At 40.2% G+C, this 22,658-nt stretch overlaps 1 protein-coding gene across 6 annotated transcripts in view; it reads left to right on the forward strand.

Annotated features, from left to right (window-relative positions):
* INPP4B (inositol polyphosphate-4-phosphatase type II B) overlaps positions 1–13,588 on the forward strand; it is a 512,352-nt gene extending 498,764 nt beyond the window's left edge. For 5 of the 6 annotated variants that reach the window (XM_083173202.1, XM_083173215.1, XM_083173223.1 and 2 more), the window contains one exon: positions 6,423–8,685. In XM_083173202.1, coding sequence (XP_083029328.1) covers positions 6,423–6,597 — 175 coding nt within the window. In that variant the 3' untranslated portion in view covers positions 6,598–8,685. Of the gene's footprint in view, positions 1–6,422; positions 8,686–12,232 lie in introns of those variants that run through there. The other variant, XM_083173210.1, reaches the window with a different exon arrangement.
* Positions 13,589–22,658: the final 9,070 nt, after the last annotated feature.

The following is a 22,658-nucleotide window of genomic DNA, read 5'->3' on the forward strand; positions in this document are numbered from 1 at the left end:
GCTCTCTCTTTCACCAATTTTGCAGTCTTTCAGATGAATCCCTAAAACTATTATCATTTTGATGTTGGCAGAAAGTGGGCTTGTATCTTTCAATACAAAAAAAATAAAAAGTGTGGTGCCACATGTTTTATATTGTAGTTTGTAAATAAGCTTATCTGTGCATGTTTCTTTGTCAACTAGAATGTAGCCTGTGGTCCAGGTATGGCCACTTCACCCTGGTTCAGCAATGCAGCCTTGTGACCACATGGGCTAAGGTGGTTCAAACAGCCACTTTTTCCCACCTACTGTATAGTGTGTCTCAGATCAGACCTTTATCTACTGCCAAAAGGCTCATAAGCAATGTCGGTGCTTTGTAGCTCTGCATACACCCAAAGAACTCCTGAATGTACTTTTACAGAAGCAAAACCCATTTCCAATTAGCATGGGGTCACATCAGAGAATTCACATGGTCTCTGAATGTATAATAAAATACATACCTACATGCATATATGGCGTTAAAAGGCCTATGTCTCAAAAGAGAGTAACATTACAGCAGACATATTTCAGGTGTATCAAGTCTGTACCCTTATTACTGGAATCTTTCCCAAAGATAATTAATGAGCATATACAGTAACTGCAAAGGTTCCGCAAACTGAAGAAAGTATGCTGTTAGTCAGGAAATCTCTTTTACAACAGATCATACCATGTTACCTTTGCCAGTAACAAAAGAACATTTGTTTTAGGTAACAGCAACACCTGTCATGTGCAGCATGGCGTTCTCGTGATATACGTACACATTATTTAGCCTACCTGCTTTTTTCTGTGTATTTACTACTATTTTTCCCTTTAAATTAGCTTTCTCTAGAACACCACGTTCTCTAGTGATGTAACCTTGAAGCAAGTTATAAAGCAGCCTAATGACTCTTCATAAATAATCCTGTCTTCTGCTAGCCTTAAATAAAATCCTCCCGCTGTTCCTTGACAATTACAGTTAAATATTTTTTTATTTGATTTAAATGTATTACAAATGTAAGTTAATTGCTCTTTCAAGACACGAAATGCTATAGTATTGTACTTATAACAAAAAAAATAATTTCTTAGGTCTTGTAGGTGGAATAAATGATCTGTCCTGTGAGCCTCAGCAGGAATGCAGATCGATATTATTATAAGAAATGCCATGAATTACTGAGAAACCCGGTTCAGCATTTTCGGCTACCTGAGCATAAGAGAACAGCAGGGACAGGAGTTGCTTGCAGCATGCTGATGTACTTACTGTACCTATGAGGTAGATGCTGAACAGGGAACTTGTTAGTAAAACCTCAGAGTAGAAGCTTACTTTGTACTTATCACAGTCCGGTTCATTCTATGCCTCCTATCCCCATATTCTTTTAATCAGTTTTCAGACTGTCAACATTGAGTTAGGCGAAATCAGCGATACGCTATACAGTTTTCTCTGGTGACCTAGATTTGCAGCACCCAACTTCATGAACAGGATGGGCAGCTGACATCCAGCGACTTCAGCTGCCCGCCCCCGGCATGAGTCATTCCTCCATTAGCATGGGAACGCCAATGAAACGCTGGGTGTTCCCATGGGCATGACCCGTCTCTGCCACCCCGCATTCACTGCTCCAGGCGAATGTGCCGGCGACTATGCAAGTCACCGTGTCCGGTCACACACTGTGCCTGCACATGTGCATAAATGGTTATGCGCATGTGCAGAAAAAACATTGCTCCCCCATCAATCAGAATGACCTCCTATGTCTCATCTGCCTCCTGCAGTTCGTAGCAAAACCTAAATTCCAGGACAGACCCAGTTCAGTGTGAACGCATATGACGTGGGAATTTCCCAGGTTTTTGGTGTAGTGTGAATGGGGTCCCAGAGCCAGGAAATCCCAGGTTGGTAGACGTGGGTCGAATGCGTGGATTTCCTGGTTCTTAGGTCTAGAAAGTTTATAAAAATCACATCTAAACTGATACATATTTTGAAAACCATATGCTTAAACTTATCCCCTTCTGACATACAGAGAAACCTAAGGCACGGCGATACTACAGGGGCCCTACTTATGTCTAAGAAGCTCGAACCTAGATTAATAATCCCGGGTCCTTGCCTCTTCATAACCACGCTCTTTCACGCATGCAACTAAATCACGGGTTTATGCAATTCGATAGACCAGGGTAATTCCTGGGACTTGTAACCCATGCCTGTGATGACGTCATGCATCCAGTTCACTGGCCGTTCTCAAGGTGATTGAGGGAGTGGGCGTGTGGGGGTGAAAACTGACCATTGTTTTGGGAGTGGCAAGAAAAATGCTGGGCATGCCGCAAAAATGCTGGGAGTGTCAAGGAAAACGCAGGCATACCAAGCCGGGTTAGGGGAAGGTTTGTGACATCTGCTTCAACCCGGATGTGCCTGTTTTTCATTGCAGCGTAGAGTAAGTCTTAGGCTCTGCGGCGCCTGTAATGATTGTGCCCTATGTAAAAATCATTAGATGGTGAGCCTGTTACAAAGGATTTCTGACATAATTACATGGTGCTAAGGGATGTACACCCAGACATATCCATTTGCAGTGAGGGCATTAATTCGCAAGGTGGGATTTCACTGACGCAGGGTAACGGCTTAACTGATTGCTGGCTGCTGCAAATTCGCAGCCATATGCTGAGGTCTGAAGAAGCCCCTAAGGCCAAATAATTGGACATATTTGTATAGTAAGAAATAGTGAAACAGTATCCAATGTCTCCAGTAGTTTTTGTGCCCTCCCCTTTCTGACAACTGTTAGGGCGTGCGGTCGCCTTATGCGGAGCAACAGGAATTGGCACAGCTGCACACGTACAATTACTGTATGTCACTTTAAGAAAATAAAAATTAATTAATAATTAATAAATTTTATTTGCTGTGTTGGAAGGAACAAAAACACTTCTCTGAAAATGTGGGATGTAAGTTGTTTGAAAACTGCCTAATTTTTTGTGATATTGTTGCTGTAATGTGACAAGTGCAAATGTGGAAAAATGGGTTCAACACAGAAAAGAGAAAAAACAAAAGAGGTTAGAAGAAGTGTTGAGTGTGGTATCCCTATGAGTTTTCTTTCAGCTTTAAGCACAGCACTAGATTAATAATGTAGGTAGGACTACAGCCCATACATTTCCATGAGAACATAATGCGGACCAAACACACCGTCAGCCATCAATAATAAGTATTAAAATTGTATATCTATTTTCCTTATAGTCTATGGGCGAGATGCACTAAGCTTCAAATGGAGAGTGATTAACAACCAACCAATCAGCTCCAGTCTGTGACATGGAAGTTAGTTGCTGATTGGCTGGCTGTCTATCACTCTCCATTTTATCACTTTTGAAGCTTAGTGCATACCAACTTAGTACTGGCTGTATACATACACCGCTGGTCATAGTGCCTACGTTTCATGTACATTTGTTGATTTGCAGAGATGAAAAATGTGCTGCAAGACAAGTTTTCTACTTGAGGTTATATAATATTTCTCCAGAACGTTTAATTGCAGGCTTTGTAGGTGGAAGCACAGCCCCTTATGCCCTGACAGTAACCAAAATGTGCATCAGTGCTGAGTTGATACTTTCTTCTCTTTTTGAAAAATAAACTAGAAAACCACAGGCCTGTGTCTACCCAATCAGGTGTTTTCCAGGTTCTTCCCTTCTCTTTGTCTTTGATGCCAGGAATAGGCTTCTAGAATAACTAGACATATCCCATATTGCCTACAGGCAGGGGTGCCAACAGGGCGGCCGGGCTGCGGTAAATGAAGGGGGCGTGTCCATTGGGTAGGGGTGGGGCATACTTGAGGGGATGTGGCCACACCCATGAAAAAAAAAACGAAGATGCTAGAGAGGACAGGCTGCTGCAGCTGTCTCTCTCTCTAGCTCAGCACACGGCACTGAGCAGCATGTGTTGAGCTGGAGAGAAAGGCTGTACTGCAGCGGCAGCCTGTCCTTTTTCTCCCCACTGCCTGCAGCGAAGGAAGGGGGGAGTGGGACCCAGTAGAACTGGGGCCAAGTTAAAGGTAACCGCTCTAGCCATCACAATATGGCCCCTATGTTTGCCTTTTTTGCCTGTTTCCAACAACTTCAAGAACTGACTGTTCACTTAATGCCTGATATATCCCACCCATTGAAAGGGGTCTCTGGAATAAGATAATCAATGTTGTTTAATTCACCTCTTAGTGGTTTTAATATTATGGCTAATCAGTGTAGATCACATTATTAATAGTAGGTATTATGGAGTGTGTATGTGTAGAATTAGCAAACGGGTGCCGGACGGGGTCCCGACAGTCGGGATCCCGACTGTCAAAACACCGACAGACGGGTTCCTGACCGCCACCGGCTATTCTCCCTTGTGGGGGTCTACCCCCCCCCCCCCACAGCGTGGCGAGCGCAACGAGCCTGCAAGAGGCTTTGTTGTGCTCGCCATGCTGTCTGGGTCCGGCTTGTCAGGATCCCGACGTCGGGATAATGACTGTCGGGATCCCGGCTGTCAGACCCCTATACCACACTCTTAGCAAACATCTGTACTCAATATTTAGTCAAAATATTTAGATTAAATAAATGTTAAAATGGTTTCTGAATTTCTAGATATGTGATGTGTCAGGAGAGCTGGTGTGTCTATAATATTATAATCAGCACTTGTACTATATTGCAATGTAAAAATAAAGCTGCCCAATATTTGTAGACTACATTCAAATGCAGCCAGTATTTACCCCGCATGCACTCTGCAGTATGGTTTGCCAAGGTGCAATGTTTTTTACTAGGGTTTATTTCCTGTTATTTTTTTCTCAGCTTTACATATTTATTGCATTTATGAAGCATATATTTATACAGTATAATATTTGACTCTGCGTATGCTTAGGTGCACACACACACACACACACTGAAAAAGGAGACATAGCCTTCTGTCATGTTTACGGTGGTGTGATATGAGTCACAGGGTTGTGGCCTCATGTTACACCTGTCTGGGTATTCCAAAGTTTCTCATAATTAGTGTGTGTGTGTGTGTGTTATATTGTGTAATCTGACTATGAACAAATTTCCTCATACAGTAGAATGTGAAAAAAATAATTTTCTGAGTAAGTTCAATGTAGATCCCCAGTTTAGCAAAACTTATATTGCTTAACACAAATTGTGTAGGATTTGAACATAACGCTGGGAACATGTTCAATGACTATCATTTAGACTGGCCCTAAATCTACAATCTCAGCATTTTCTCAAATCCCTGACAATCTCCTCTCCGGTAAACTGCGAATTCCTGATGTTTAACCTACAAGAGAAATCAAAATATATTAACTGCCCAATCTCAACTCAATACTAACTCCTTTAATAGAATCAGGTTCTGCAAATGTCAGCAAGTCACGAGAAAGCCTTCTTAGATAAATATAGCTTACTTTTTATTGCTATAGCTACATTTTGGATATTTTACAAGAATTCATCTCAAACATATATTCATAGATTTTTATGCAGTTTTACTCATTTATATTAACATTATAGTTCTACAAATGGATGCAGACTTTACCTCATGAAACCTTCTGTCTATATTAAACATTTCATTTTCATGATACTTTTTATCTGTACTTACATATGCAACAATCACACCTAATTAATTGTCTACAGTCTGTACTCCCATGAGTCCTAGCCATGCGAGGTCCTGATAACGGCCAGAATAAGGGGGCATCGTCTCACATAAATGTACATGACCGGAAAGCCACACCCTGGTTTGCTGCTGTGGGGGCATGACCACACAGCAGTCCCTCTCTAACAGAGAATGGATGCTGTGCGCATTTCAGAAAGTGACAGGGGACTCCCAACTGCCCCTACCATGGGACACTGGGGCAGATGTATTAAGCTTGGAGAAGAGATAAACTGCAAATAAATTGGAGATGAAGGAGATAACGCACCAGCCAATCAGCTGTGTTTAAAATATGACAGGGGAGTTGATTGGCTGGTGCGTTATCTCTTTCCAATTTATCTCCAGTTTATCTCTTCGCCAGGCTTAATACATCTGCCCCAGTGCCGGATGTGGGACAGTCCCAGAAAAACGGAACTGTACTGTGAAAATCATGACAGTTGGGAGGTATGCTAGTTTAGGATGATATGAATCAGCTGTCAAGTACTAGTATAAAGCCATAGAGCATATATTTAGAGATTGTGTACATCAGAGGAGCCACCTGGCTTCTGTTTCAACTGTAAGAGGTTTCCTTCAGGGGCCCTGCAGAAAACATGTTGTAGTGGTCTTTCTCTCACCATCTAGATAACTTGGTCCACATGAACTCAATCATTAGCCATAAGCAATTGTATGACAATTAGATGGTGCTTGGTCTCTCTCCTTTGCATGTTGTTTTGTTCTTTGTCTTGGATGGCTTGAAAATCCATGTATTAACTTTCCTATAATACTATTCTGTTTGTTCCTAACTTCTCCTGTCTAACAGCGGACAAGCCCAAGGACTTCTGAATGAGTCGGATGATCCAGAAAAAGGCTGTGTAACAGATAACAAGCCAACTTCCCGCCACTTCTATCCTGTTGCTCTGCTTCTTGTCAGCTCACACTTGTTGGTTGTGTGGCTTATCCTGAGTCTTGCATTGCTATTAGCCAAATATCAATAATATGCACCTCATTTTCTGTTTGTTAAACCAATAGCAATGTCCTTTAGTTTGTAAAATATATCTGAAATTCTTTGTACTCTAACCTCAAAATGTGCAGTTTGAACCACAACCTGTTTTTTATATTTATTTATATTACATGTAGCTATAGTATTGTATTCAGATTACTTTGTGATGTTTATTCAAATATCTGTAGGAAGAATGCATTCTCTCATTCAGTTGCCCGATGCTGATTATACAGCTTATTTATATTACTTTGCTTTGTTTATCATATTTGCAAGCACCATTGATTACAATGGTTTTTGTAAAATCAGAAAAAAAAATTGTTTTACTTACAAAGATCCAGATGACTAACTATTCTGTATAAATAGTCTCTCAAACAAAATTAGTTTTCTTAGGAAGAGCGCTTGTAAAACAGGCTGGATAAAAATTGTAGTGCTCATACTACAGGCTGAGTATCCCTTAACCAAAATGCTCCGGACCAGAAGAATTTTGGATAACGGATTATTCCATATTTTGGAATATTTTTATATTTGAATGAGGTACCTTGAGGTATCTTGCATTTATGTTGCAGGAAACAAGGTTTTAAAACAAAGTTTGTGTACAATCTCAGACACTGAATTTGAATGCCAAGCAATCCCGTCCTTGCACATATTTAGTGCCAGTTACATGTTATTTCCCCAGTAGTGCCAGTTACAGATGTCCCCAGTAGTGCCAGTTACAGATGTCCCCAGTAGATTTTTAGCAAAAAAAAATGAAAGTACATTTTGGAGACTATGGTTTTCGGAATAATTTGGATATCGGATATATGGATAAGGGATACTCAACCTGTATATATGTACTACAGCATTGTAGGCCACTGCAACCAATGAGACATTAGCTTTAGATTTGCGGGTCTATTTTATTACAATGAAAGCATTTGATTGGTTGATATATGATAATAGCACCTTTTTGTGCAGTTACCTATACACCAGTGTTTTGCTGTTCTTTATTGGCTGTGTGATGACATAGTAAGTTTTTATATACTAATTCTTGCCATTTCCAGTATAAATTTTGCAGCGATTTTGCATTCCCGAAAAGATATACAGTATATTTTTGCTATGCAGTTTCACGCCATTGAGTACATTTAAACATAGGGATTCCAGGTGCTTACTTTGTCCCTGAGAAGTCACTATTGTGTTAGAATCTGTAATGTAATCTATGTAAACTATGGTAAGAATTTTTCTGCGTCTAAGAACTTGAAACTTTGATGACATAGTAATACAATTAACATAGCACAATTTGAGACAATTAATGCTCCAGTAAGCTGAGCTCAGAGTCCCCAAAGTTTCTATACGTGTAATACAGAGTTCATACAGTGTATCGTGCTAGTCTGTGTTAGGAGGTTTTAACCGATAGATACTCAGGGCAGTATCTATCGGTGCGTGACCGGTGCCATCACACAGAGCATGTGGATCGCCACCTCTCCACCCTTGCTTCTGAGCAGTATCGTACAGAATGTCACCCTAAAGCCATGCTATCTGCTATAGCTCCACCATAGTATCATTTAGACGCTCTAGACAGGCACCTTGTAGCCTGTACAACCGATCGGAGTGCCCCGGCCAGATGCACCTGCTCTGTGCATTGCAATGGCATCATGCATGTGACATGACATTGGGCGTTCAGGGCTGGCCAGCACAGGGCGTATTGTGACTTATTATGGCGTGCCAAACAGCACATGTTCAAATTTAGAACACGTGCCATTCTAGTAGCCACATTTATTGTTGGGATTTCCAGCTACAGTAGACGATGAACAAAATGTACACCTTGTTCATTGTTCACCAGTATAATCCCCTAGATCAGTGGTTCCCAACCTGGGGTACTAGTACCCCTGGGGGTACTCTGCAGACCAGTTGGGGGTACTTGAAAATAATATTGGTAATGGCGGAAGAAGAAAAAGTCTCCCAATGACAAAAGAAGTCTACCATTGCCATGGAGACGAACCACGTTGTGACTTTTCTGGTTTCATCTGCAGCATCATCGGCTTCTCCTCATGCTTTTGCCCAACCAGCAGTCCACGAAGAGCTAACAAAGAAAGTAAAAAGCAGCGCTAAGGATTAAAAAATACTACTTCACCAAGTGAATCAATAAGCATGTAAGTTTTAATCACACAATCACAATAAGAATTTTTTTTTATTTAATTTAAAAACAATATCAGAAACCTGATGTAAACAAGATGCAATAAGCTGCATATGGTTGTTTCTATGCAGCTCATTACATCTTGTTTGCATCAGGTTCCTGATATTGTTTTTAAATAAAATTGTAATTTTTTTTCCTTTATTCTTATTGTGATTGTGTGATTAATACTTACCTGCTTATTCACTCAGTGAAGTAGTATTTTTTCATCTTTAGCGCTGCTTTTTACTTTCTTTGTTCATTTTTTATCCAATTGGGGAGCTGACTACTCTCCTAAAGCAGCTGCTTTTGAGCAAGCACACTCTAAATTAGCGCTCCTTATAACTGACTCACTTGAGTCAGTTTTGTTTTTCTTTCTGTCCACTAAGAGCTACAGTACCTGCGCTGCCCTCTGACATCAGTGAACATCTGCCCCCACTGACATGGGTGAAAGAAGCATTAATCCTACAGGCATTAGCGGGAACTCTGGAGACAATACACAGCCAGCGGCAAGACAAAGAGGGACCTAATTCCTCACCATATACTAGTCCACAGCTAGTCCTTAATATTAGGACACGCATACCGCTCACTTCCACTCATAAGTACTGTGGATATTTCAAATAGAGAGGAGGGGTACTTATAAATGAAATGCCTAATCAAGGGATATGGGAGAGAAAAAAGGTTGGGAACCACTGCCCTAGATCATACTCAGACTGGAGGATTGTCACGCTGAATGGTGACAGTTTGCACTGCTTACAATTAGAACCATAGATTTAAACAACACATATCAGTGATTTCATTATTTGTTTTATTTTGTTATTAAGCATAATTTAATGACCCTGCAAGTTTGGTATCCTAGCTATGGTACCTGGAATAAAGGGTTTATATAGTAAGAAAATGGTCCAATTTGAAGGCCAGATTGTGGACTGTGTGTAGGATTAGACTACACACAGTTTGTACGCAACAGCATACACACCTGCATTGTTCTTGGCTAAGGAACTGCTAATCATCGCAATTTTCATGCCACCCATGAAAAAAAAAAAATAGACGTAAAGTCCTCCACAGTTCCATACTCAGGCACAGCAACTACGCAATAACAAGCAACATCAACTCCTAGAGTAACCTATGGCTACACAGACTGGACTACGATTGCAGCTGAGGGCAGATACACACATCTAAAATGTCCATAACATGCCTGCATTTTTGCCACCACTCCCACGTTTATTCCCCCAAACTGTCCCTTCCTGTCAATCACTCTACATATAAAACGTCAAAGGCAAAGGTACCTTGGTGCATGCGCAGTGCGATCACTCCATTGTGAAAACATCAGCATTGCTTAGAAACACAAATAAGGCCCTAAGTCCACTCACAGTCAGTGACTCTATCACAAGCTCTTTCAGTACAGCCCTTCCCGCACCGTTTTAATGTATGTAACCCAACTTGCATATAGAAAAATGAAAGAACATTGGCAAGTAGTAAAGCAATATCTCTGACTTCGGCCTCCCCCAAAGCTATATTGTACAGTATATTCATACGTTTATTCACAGCTTATATGCAAAATATTTATTCTGTCTTCTTTTTCCTAAAGATTTGGCAGGCACAGCCCTTACATATGCTATCCCTGCTTAAAACTTCCCTGTGCATGTATTTCTGAAAACTGACAAAGGATGCTAATCTTTTATATTTCCTTCCATGTTCTGTCTGTATTATTGTGGCCTTCTTTGCACTGTGTTACTGGAAAGTAACTGTGACATTCAGATGATTTATATGGGAGATGAGACATTATGTAAAGTATTCTTGTTGGAGTGTAATATTTTGTGAGCGGAACCAATAACCATATTCATGGTTATACCCATCCATTCACCAGTAATGCGTTGAAGCATGAGGCATTACAAATGAGTGGCTGAATTCTGTGTAATACTGGCCAAGCTCACAAATATCTACCTGCACTGGTTGCTGTGGAGAAGCGAATCAGTGGAGAAGTTGCCCTTAGCAGCCAATCAGCTTTGAGGAAGCATTTATCAAGTACCACCTAAAAGATGATTGGAAGACAATCTCTCCACTTCTCCACTCTTTTTGCGGCTTGATACAATAACCCCCAATGTGTACAAGTTATCTTTTCATTAAACCAGCACAATCAAGACTCGGCATTCTACATATAGCCAGACCCACCACCAAAGGTTTATGAATACATAGCAGTGCAAGCAGCACTAATAAAACTACTTAATGTGCGCCTCTCATCTACATATTATGGAAGAGCAATTTAAGGAGCTGAGTTAATATTCATGAGAGATGATACCTTTGAAGACAGTAACAACCCATGCCCCATGTATAATATTCTCCAAGTACCTCAGTTATGTCACTTGTTCCCGAGTGATAATAGGATACAATCCTCATGCAATAGTGTCCAGCCCAGAAAATGGCCACCATCTCTGTAGGCAATATCTGCTTCTTAAGTCATTAAGGGCTAAGCATGCTCTTCAAGAAGATGAACTCTATGTTTTTTTCCCACAGTTACAGTTCAATTTTGTTTTGTATCCATGTCTGCTTATTGTATCACATTGTTTGAATTTGCTGCCCAAACACTTTTTTTTGTATCTTCTTTCCTACATTTCTTTCTCCCTTCATAGCATCAATTTAGGAACGTGCAAACAACTTTTGTACTTTATGTCAATATGCACTATCTCTTTGTAAAATATTTTTTGTAAAAAATAAAAAAAGTAAATAAAAAAATATATATATATATCATAGGTAACAAGTTTCAAATAAATTATAAATATTAGAATTGAATTATACAAATGATAAAAAAATCTAGTGGTTGGAAATTTATCTGAAAATCTTTATGGCCAGATTCAATAAATGCCTTATTCTTGTGTGTGAGATACAGAGATTTGTTGTCTAAACTTATAGTTATGATTGTAATTCTACTTTTGATAACGGTCAAAATTTATTATACAGCATATTGGGTCTTATTTAATAATAACATCGCTTAATGTGCACAGTTGTGATCCATTACCACCAATGAGGTAATGGATAGCACTCTGTAGGAATACAGTGGATGAAAGGGGGAGTTACACTGGTCTGGAAAGATAACCGTGATTCCTTTGAGCCCCGTAATTGGGGTAGAGTTACACTATGCTGTGCTACTGGGTTTTTTTGTCCATTAAACAGTAGCAAATGAGAGTATTGATGCTCGAAAATGACCAATGTGGGCAATCTTTGACATAAATGTGGTACCTATTATTCAATACATAGGTAGTTTGGCTGTTAGGTCCAGGTGTTGGTACATATTTCTGAGGGCATTTGCTACATGTGTCTGGCCTCTGGATTTAAATGTGTAAGATGTATCATCACTTGTGAAAAAATAATGTATGGTTGAAACCTTGTTATTTTTACTCAAAGACTGCAACACTGCAATGAATAAATAAATCTTATTTCTGTACATCCTGTCTCATGAAGTTGTGCTTTCTTCTCCTCTTCCCAGAGAAGGATGCCGCATTGAGAATGTGATGAAGAATATCAAATGCAGAAAGTATGCTTTCAACATGATTCAGCTGCTGACATTCCCAAAGTACTACAGACCTCCAGAAGGGACATACGGAAAAGTTACCAATTAAATAAATGCAGATTGTCTCACTGCGACACTGTGCAAGGCACAGGCTGGATAAGTTAGTGTAGTAGTGTAACATTCCTCTGACCATAGGGAAGATTTGTCACTGGAGCCGGTATTGATGTTTAGTTGAGGCAGCAATCTGCAAATAAACAGTTTCCATGCACAACTGCATTAATCAGTTGTAAACACATGTCGTGTAATTGTCTGCCACAACAGGGGATTGCAAGTCAATACCAGAACCCCAATTTCAGGCTGTTTTTGTATTTTAGGAAAGAATATTACAGGGAAACAAGTGGCCTTGTAATGATAAACAGACAGGCATTCATATTTCTATCGGTTCTAATCTCTCCACACTGTAAGCCAAGGTATAAAAAGGTATAAGCCAATGTCTACTGTTATGTTTACAATATATCTCATTAGTGCAAACACTAGGTGAATACAATGACAAAATGAAGCACACAACATTGCTGCCATCTGTAAATAATTCTCAACTATTTATTTGTTATCAAACAAGGGGGGAAAAAAAGAGCACTCTCATTGGATTGGGTTTTATTCCCTGCGTACACTACCTACTACATCAACATTCAGTTAATTGAAGCCTGATCTCAATTAAAATCTAATTTATATATTCAAGAATGGCAGCTGATGAAATCCCAGCATTACTATAGTATATCACGAAGGTTCAAAATGGGCCATATGTAATTATATGGATACTAAATGCACAAAGTAGCATGGTTATGTTACAAAACCGAAGGGTATATTGTTCAGGTGTTTTTATGTCTTTGTTTCTTTTGCAAATTGTAGGAGTTTATGTAGTTTTGAATCCAGTGGATTGTTTTATTACTTTTATATATAGTTTTATACCTATAGGCTGGTTTAAAAAAAGATGGCTATGGGTAGTAACTCCAGCTGGTACCTGGAGCCCTGTGTAACCCTGTCTGTGGCATTTATACAGTCCCCTTTGAAGCCAGAAGCATGTTGCTCGCTGTTTTGTGAATGTCAGAAGGAATGCTTTCCTCTTCATGCCATTCGTGCTAGCATTCATGCACACATTATGTTTCTGTCATATTTAATATGGTTGAATGTATTATTCAAAATTTGGATGTTGTGTATGTTTTTACCATTTCCATGTATTCAGTTTTATATGTAACCATTACTCATTGTACACCATGTGTATATGCAGTGTTTTTACTTTAATTTAAATAAATGTGTTTTGGGTTTTTTTTATATCATTTTGTGGTTCTGCCTTCTTATGCTCCAGAAAACATATCAAATGATCACATCAAGAACTGTTTCTGTAACCCTAATATTTACCAAGCCTGCCATTTTCAGTATGAATTATGTTTACATTATCATTTATATTGGAGATCAGTTGGCTGATTAGTGTTCACCTTACATTCAGGTGACGGTAAATGACAAAATAAACTGAGTTGTTTAAATTATTATTATTATAATTTTATTTATAAGGCACCACAAGTGTTTTGCAGCGCTGTACAAAGGAACAGTACAGGGAGACAAAACTTAGTATTACATTGAATAAATAACAAAAATAGAGTACAGGTAAAGAGCGCCACAGTTCAATACACATTACAGCTTAAATATAAAGTAGTGAGGACTCAATCAAAATACAACTAGAGGCTTGTGGCCAATGATGGAGATGAGCATATGCGGACAGAGATGGTCACTGAGTATGGGAGAGCTGTGAGTGACATGTGAAGAGAAGAGGGCTTTGACAACAGGAGGGAAGAGAATCTAGTAGGAAGGGGAGACAGACAGATTACATGAGGTTGAAGCCAGTGGGCGGTGGCTAGATAGTAGGATGTAAGCAGGCACGGGGTCGGAGAACCAGCCTCAGGACTAGTTTATGCAGAGAAAGGGTATGCTTTGATGAATACAGGGTTAGTTTTCAGTGCCTGTTTGAAGCTTTGCAGGGTCAGGGAGAGTCTAATGGAGCGAGGGAATGCGTTCCACTGAAGGGGTGCAGCAAGGGCAAAATGTTTGGCAAACAAACTGTATGGCTTTATTTACTAAGATGGGAGTTCTATTGAAGATAGGATGTTGCCCATAGCACCAATTAGATTCTATCTATTATCTTCTAGAACAGTGGTTCTCATTCTCGGTCCTCAGGACCCCCCAACAGTGCACGTTTTCCAGGTCACCCGACAGGTGTGCAGGTGCACTCATTATTTACTGACACATTTTAAAAGATCACAGGTGGAGCTAATTATTTCACCTGTTGTGTGGCGACCTGGAAAACATGCACTGTTGGGGGGTCCTCAGGACCAAAGTTGAGAACCACTGTTCTGGAAGTTGCTAAATAAATAAGAAGTAGATTCTCATTGGTTGCCCATAACAACATCCAATCTTCAATAGAACTCCTATCTTAGTTACTAAACCCCTATAGTTGTAGGTAGATGCTTAGAGGTGCAAGTATAAACTGTAACATGCAAAGAAAATAATTAAACATACATCGGCACATCTCTTTTCACATGTCTGAAAGAGAACATATAAAAGCTAGGGATGGCCATTGGTGCATTTCCCATTGATGGTCATTATTGATGGTGCCATTGAGTGGTAATCTGGTAATATGGTTTGAATCCATCTGCAGTGGAACGTCAATGGTTTCATCTACCAATGGTTAGCCTTGCTTTACAAATCATTAAATTGTGGTATAAAGAGGGGATGCAGTTACAATCCTGGAGGTCGGAATCCTGGCGTTCAAAATGCCAACGCCGGAATCCCGACCGCCGAAAACTTGACACTTTCTCTCTCTATGGATGTCCACGACACCCATAGAGGGAGAATAAGTTAGTGTGCCGAGCGTAGCGAGCCACCGGGCCTGCTTCATGGCGAGCGCAGGGAGCCCACAAGGGGGTGGGGGGTGGGCGATCCAGTCCCCCCTTGTCGGGATTTCGGCGGTCAGGATTCCGGCGTCAGGATTTTGAACACCGGGATTCTGACCTCTGGGATTTAGTACCAATCCCGTAAGGAGAGCCTAGTGCATATTTAAAAGGGAGTGTCAGGGAGCGGAACTATGCTCAGTATCCCGCCACCTTGGATACAAAATAGTTGCTTGTGTTGGGAAGCCATCTGCTTCTCCACCATTGATGGAAAAAGTATTTAACATAGATATGGTCATAGATAATCAGTGACTCTGAGTCATTAATGGCCAACGGTCTCTAATGACTGCAGTATTGTTATCAGACATAGCTCTCTAATAAATTTTACTTTATACATTTTGTTTACATTCTATTGTATATCACTGTGTATACTGTACCACAACTACATTATGTGTTAGAGATAGCAAAGATCCTTAATACATATAACATCCATTCTGTCAAAGTATGAAAAATAAAAGAATACATATTTCATATATACACACACACGCACCCACACACATGTACACATATATACTTATTAACAACATTTGTTTTGTGTCATTGTAATCAAATACTAAGACATTTCCAGATAATTATTTACAGATTTGTTTTGTGCACACAGTACACTAAGGAGGCAGTTTTAAAACACACACATATGTTTATATAAATATATATATAAATGGGGGGGACCCCTTCCTGCGCTAATGAAATAGGAGCAGCACCTCTGAAGGGTCTTCTGTTAGACAAGACCCAGACAATAGAAATGGAAAAAGAGGGGGTATCAGAGTGCGCTAGTATACAATCGATGTAGATTTAAACATTTGATATTTAATATAAATATAAAACGTACAAATATATGTACAATGTACAGGAATAAAACAAGCCCTTATTAGGGTATCACAAGTATACAAATGATGAACATAAATAATTGCTGTTCAATTCAGAAGATCTTGATCACAGTTAGCCCAACGCGTTTCGTCATGTCATGACTTCATCAGGGGCGGACATTGCAATCAGCAGTGACTATGTGTGTCCTATATACAATTTGTCTGGAGCTTGATGCCTCAGAATCAATCCGGTGTACTTTCAGCAATCGAAAAGAGACAAGGAATGGTCCTAGTATAGTGTAAACTGTCAAGGATTTTGCCAGATGAACAGAATTAGCAGAGAGATCTGGAGCAATAACCTGCAGCAGGGGTTCACCAGTATGAGTCTTTAACAAGTATTTAACATTGGTCATAGATAATCAGTGACTCTGAGTCATTAATGGCCAACGGTCTCTAATGACTGCAGTATTGTTATCAGACATAGCTCTCTAATAAATTTTACTTTATACATTTTGTTTACATTCTACTGTATATCACTGTGTATACTGTACCACAACTACATTATGTGTTAGAGATAGCAAAGATCCTTAATACATATAACATCCATTCTGTCAAAGTATGAAAAATAAAAGAATACATATTCCATATATACACACACACACGCACCCACACACACACATGTACACATATATACTTATTAACAACATTTGTTTTGTGTCATTGTAATCAAATACTAAGACAATTCCAGATAATTATTTACAGATTTGTTTTGTGCACACAGTACACTTAGGAGGCAGTTGTAAAACACACACATATGTTTATATAAATATATATATATATATATACACCAATAAGAAAAAAATATATATATAGAAAGGAGAAAGAACCGTCACTCAGGGCTTACTTGAGCTTCAATAACAACAGCTTCCTCCGTTGCCGTAGGTAGGGTGGCTGCATGGGACACACAGCCAGCAATGTAGGTAGTGGGGATACAAAGGTACTCGGAGACTGAGCAAGGTGAAGCATATGGACCAAGTTTTAATCCATACTATGAAGGCCTGTCTACGTTTCGGGGGTCAAGCCCCCGTCGTCAGGACAAATAGGCGAGTGTATACACAGGATCCTGATGACGAGATTAAAAGTCTCGAAATGTTGATATAAGAAACAGGTCTTATTCTTTTCAAGTCGCCGGAATGCCACCTGATATTCTGTCTTAAATAGTGGAATCTATGGGGTTACCAGAGGAAGGCACCTGGTGCCATTGCCAGGAACTGAGCTGTGGAATGCCGGCCTAACATTGTTTATGGTACTTGTGAGTTATCCGGGCTCCCGATTTTTTGATTGTATGCCTTAAGTTAAGGCATACAATCCGATGCGATGCGATACGATATCGCATCGCATCGCATCCGACCATCGGATGCGATGACCCGATTTTTCCATAGGAATCAATGTTAAAATGATTCCTATGGAAAAAGGGGTCCTTTTCATACCCCTACTATCCAAGTGGGCATGGAGTTGGATATAAACCTGTGGCGAGCGTAGCGAGCCACCGAGCCCGAAGCGTGGCGAGCGAAGCGAGCCCCGCGAGGGGACGGTATTCCGTGTCCCCTCGCGGGGCTCGCTACGCTCGCCACGCTTCGGGCTCGGTGGCTCGCTACGCTCGCCACAGGTTTATATCCAACTCCATGCCCACTTGGATAGTAGGGGTATGAAAAGGACCCCTTTTTCCCATTGAATTCCATGTTAAAATGGACTCAGTCCATTTTAACATTGATTCCTATGGAAAAATCGGGTCATCGCATCGCATCGCATCCGATGGTCGCATGCGATGCGATGCGATGTCCTGATCCGACCCGATTTTAAAATCGGACGCCCGGATAACTCACAAGTACCTTGTTTATATATATATATATATATATATATATATACATATATATATATATATATATATATATATATATATATATATATATATATAGACATTGTAGGGGCTCTGCACACACTAAATTAACTGATAATAAATAGTGGAGATTTGGTTCATGAATTGATCAATGCATTTAAGCCTGCAGCCCCCTTCACGGGACCCCACTTTTCTGCAGGTCCTAACACTATTGCTCAAAATGGCTACAATACACATAGCTATCACATCAATGTTTGATTCCAGGCATGCTATCTGGTCTAAAGCTCACAGCACACTATGCTTTTATAGGTGAGCAGCTACCAACACACCTGTCACTAATCACCTAGGGAACTGGTTAACATGAGCTATGCACTATAGGTTAAAACAGGGTGCATGAGAGAATGTGACCACAATAAGACTAATTAAAAGAATTTATCTAATAAACAATATATACACTAAACATCGGCACTCGCCTTTCCTAGTTTTGGGGGGCCCTATGGCTTGTGACCACATTGTTTAAACAGACATTGTAGGGGCTCTGCACACACTAAATTAACTTATAATAAATAGTGGAGATTTGGTTCATGAATTGATCAATGCATTTAAGCCTGCAGACCCCTTCACGGGACCCCACTTTTCTGCAGGTCCTAACACTATTGCTCAAAATGGCTACAATACACATACTGTAGCTATCACATCAATGTTTGATTCCAGGCATGCTATCTGGTCTAAAGCTCACAGCACACTATGCTTTTATAGGTGAGCAGTTACCAACACACCTGTCACTAATCACCTAGGGAACTGGTTAACATGAGCTATGCGCTATAGCAGTGTTTTTCAACCAGTGTGCCGTGGCACACTAGTGTGCCTTGAGCTGTTCTCAAGTGTGCCCCCACATCTAGAAATGCCCAAACCCATTTACAGCCACCACCAGTTCAAATTTTATTTACTGGTCTCTTCTTTTCATGTAAAGGGCCAATGTATTTTATTTTTGTGACCTGTGGGGACCAGTGTGATTATTTTTAATGTGGGGGCCTTTAATGTGGGGGCCAATAGGTTTTTTTTCCCTGTGGTGGCCAATGTGTTCTGCCCTGTGGGGATCTTAGGGTGTGCCTTGGCAATTTTAAAGTCTTATTTAGTGTGCCGCAAGGTAAAAAGGTTGAAAATCACTGCGCTATAGGTTAAAACAGGGTGCATGAGAGAATGTGACCACAATAAGACTAATTAAAAAAATGAATCTAATAAACAATATATACACTAAACATTGGCACTCACCTTTCCTAGTTTTGGGGTGCCCTATGGCTTGTGACCACATTGTTTAAACAGACATTGTAGGGGCTCTGCACACACTAAATTAACTGATAATAAATAGTGGAGATTTGGTTCATGAATTGATCAATGCATTTAAGCCTGCAGCCCCCTTCACGGGACCCCACTTTTCTGCAGGTCCTAACACTATTGCTCAAAATGGCTACAATACACATAGCTATCACATCAATGTTTGATTCCAGGCATGCTATCTGGTCTAAAGCTCACAGCACACTATGCTTTTATAGGTGAGCAGTTACCAACACACCTGTCACTAATCACCTAGGGAACTGGTTAACATGAGCTATGCGCTATAGCAGTGTTTTTCAACCAGTGTGCCGTGGCACACTAGTGTGCCTTGAGCTGTTCTCAAGTGTGCCCCCACATCTAGAAATGCCCAAACCCATTTACAGCCACCACCAGTTCAAATTTTATTTACTGGTCTCTTCTTTTCATGTAAAGGGCCAATGTATTTTATTTTTGTGACCTGTGGGGACCAGTGTGATTATTTTTAATGTGGGGGCCTTTAATGTGGGGGCCAATAGGTTTTTTTTCCCTGTGGTGGCCAATGTGTTCTGCCCTGTGGGGATCTTAGGGTGTGCCTTGGCAATTTTAAAGTCTTATTTAGTGTGCCGCAAGGTAAAAAGGTTGAAAATCACTGCGCTATAGGTTAAAACAGGGTGCATGAGAGAATGTGACCACAATAAGACTAATTAAAAAAATGAATCTAATAAACAATATATACACTAAACATTGGCACTCACCTTTCCTAGTTTTGGGGTGCCCTATGGCTTGTGACCACATTGTTTAAACAGACATTGTAGGGGCTCTGCACACACTAAATTAACTGATAATAAATAGTGGAGATTTGGTTCATGAATTGATCAATGCATTTAAGCCTGCAGCCCCCTTCTTGGGACCCCACTTTTCTGCAGGTCCTAAAACTATTGCTCAAAATGGCTACAATACACATAGCTATCGCATCAATGTTTGATTCCAGGCATGCTATCTGGTCTAAAGCTCACAGCACACTATGCTTTTATAGGTGAGCAGTTACCAACACACCTGTCACTAATCACCTAGGGAACTGGTTAACATGAGCTATGCACTATAGGTTAAAACAGGGTGCATGAGAGAATGTGACCACAATAAGACTAATTAAAAAAATCAATCTAATAAACAATATATACACTAAACATTGGCACTCACCTTTCCTAGTTTTGGGGTGCCCTATGGCTTGTGACCACATTGTTTAAACAGACATTGTAGGGGCTCTGCACACACTAAATTAACTGATAATAAATAGTGGAGATTTGGTTCATGAATTGATCAATGCATTTAAGCCTGCAGCCCCCTTCTTGGGACCCCACTTTTCTGCAGGTCCTAACACTATTGCTCAAAATGGCTACAATACACATAGCTATCAGATCAATGTTTGATTCCAGGCATGCTATCTGGTCTAAAGCTCACAGCACACTATGCTTTTATAGGTGAGCAGTTACCAACACACCTGTCACTAATCACCTAGGGAACTGGTTAACATGAGCTATGCACTATAGGTTAAAACAGGGTGCATGAGAGAATGTGACCACAATAAGACTAATTAAAAAAATCAATCTAATAAACAATATATACACTAAACATCGGCACTCACCTTTCCTAGTTTTGGGGTGTCCTATGGCTTGTGACCACATTGTTTAAACAGACATTGTAGGGGCTCTGCACACACTAAATTAACTGATAATAAATAGTGGAGATTTGGTTCATGAATTGATCAATGCATTTAAGCCTGCAGCCCCCTTCACGGGACCCCACTTTTCTGCAGGTCCTAACACTATTGCTCAAAATGGCTACAATACACATAGCTATCACATCAATGTTTGATTCCAGGCATGCTATCTGGTCTAAAGCTCACAGCACACTATGCTTTTATAGGTGAGCAGTTACCAACACACCTGTCACTAATCACCTAGGGAACTGGTTAACATGAGCTATGCACTATAGGTTAAAACAGGGTGCATGAGAGAATGTGACCACAATAAGACTAATTAAAAAAATTAATCTAATAAAAAATATATAAACTAAACATTGGCACTCACCTTTCCTAGTTTTGGGGTGCCCTATGGCTTGTGACCACATTGTTTAAACAGACATTGTAGGGGCTCTGCACACACTAAATTAACTGATAATAAATAGTGGAGATTTGGTTCATGAATTGATCAATGCATTTAAGCCTGCAGCCCCCTTCACGGGACCCCACTTTTCTGCAGGTCCTAACACAGTTACCACCTGGTCGAGGGGATCACCAAAAAGGGAAAATATCTATTTACATAAACATGCTCCACACTATCCTCTCGTTAAGGCCATGGAGCGCCACTGTGTTCAATTGATGGATCCATGTCACCTCCAAATTCAGGAGACGTTTGACCCTATCACCACCACGGTTAGATGACCATGTATTTTAATGTTTCTAAGGGGTGATTCAAATCCCTAAAGTGAATGGCCACAGGCTGGTCTGACTTCTTGCCTGATAGTGCTGCCTTAATCGCAGAGCGATGCATGCCCATCCTTTCTTTGAATTTCCTTGAAGTCATAACTATGTAGTAAAGACCACAAAGGCAAATTATTACATAAACCACAAATTGAGTATCGCATGTGAGAACATGTCTAATCTGGTATTCTTTCAGAGAATGCGGGTGCCTAAATTTATTAGAGGCAATCATAAACTTGCACGTCACACATCGGGGACATTTATTACACCCCGGCTTTTAAAACATCACATTAGTTTGACCCTCGGGGTTGAAACCCGTAATATGGGAATGGACAAGTCTATCCCTCAAGTTGCGGCCCCTGGTATAGCAAGCCAAGGGTCACACATCTCTAAAAGCAGGCAGATTCTTGTCAGTGTCTACAATAGGCCACAGCGCCCTGCTCGCAATGGGAATTTGAGAGGGGGGGATGATGACTACTCGATAGTAAAAGAGTATTCCTATCGGTGGGTTTTCTAAGCACTGATGTCTGAATCTTCCCCTCAGATAGTGAAATTTGTACATCAAGGAAATCAATAGTCTCACCACTTGATTTAAATGTAAATTTGATTGGCGTGTCTGCCGCATTGATTTCCTCCATCACAATAGTGAATAGCTCCACCCCTCCATTCCATAACATAAACAGATCATCGATGTATCTGCAGAACGTCCGGATGTGTTGGCCAAATCGATGTTTAAAAAATAACTCATTTTCAAAATTAAACATGAAAGCATTGGCATAAGCTGGGGCGATTGCCACTCCCATTGCACACCCGGACGTCTGCAGATACATCTTGCCGTCAAATAAAAAATAGTTTTTAGTAAGTACTAGTTCCAACAATCTTAGATATAATG

Source organism: Crinia signifera, chromosome 1, assembly GCF_055691185.1.
Source record: "Crinia signifera chromosome 1, ASM5569118v1, whole genome shotgun sequence".
Classification (NCBI taxonomy): domain Eukaryota; kingdom Metazoa; phylum Chordata; class Amphibia; order Anura; family Myobatrachidae; genus Crinia; species Crinia signifera.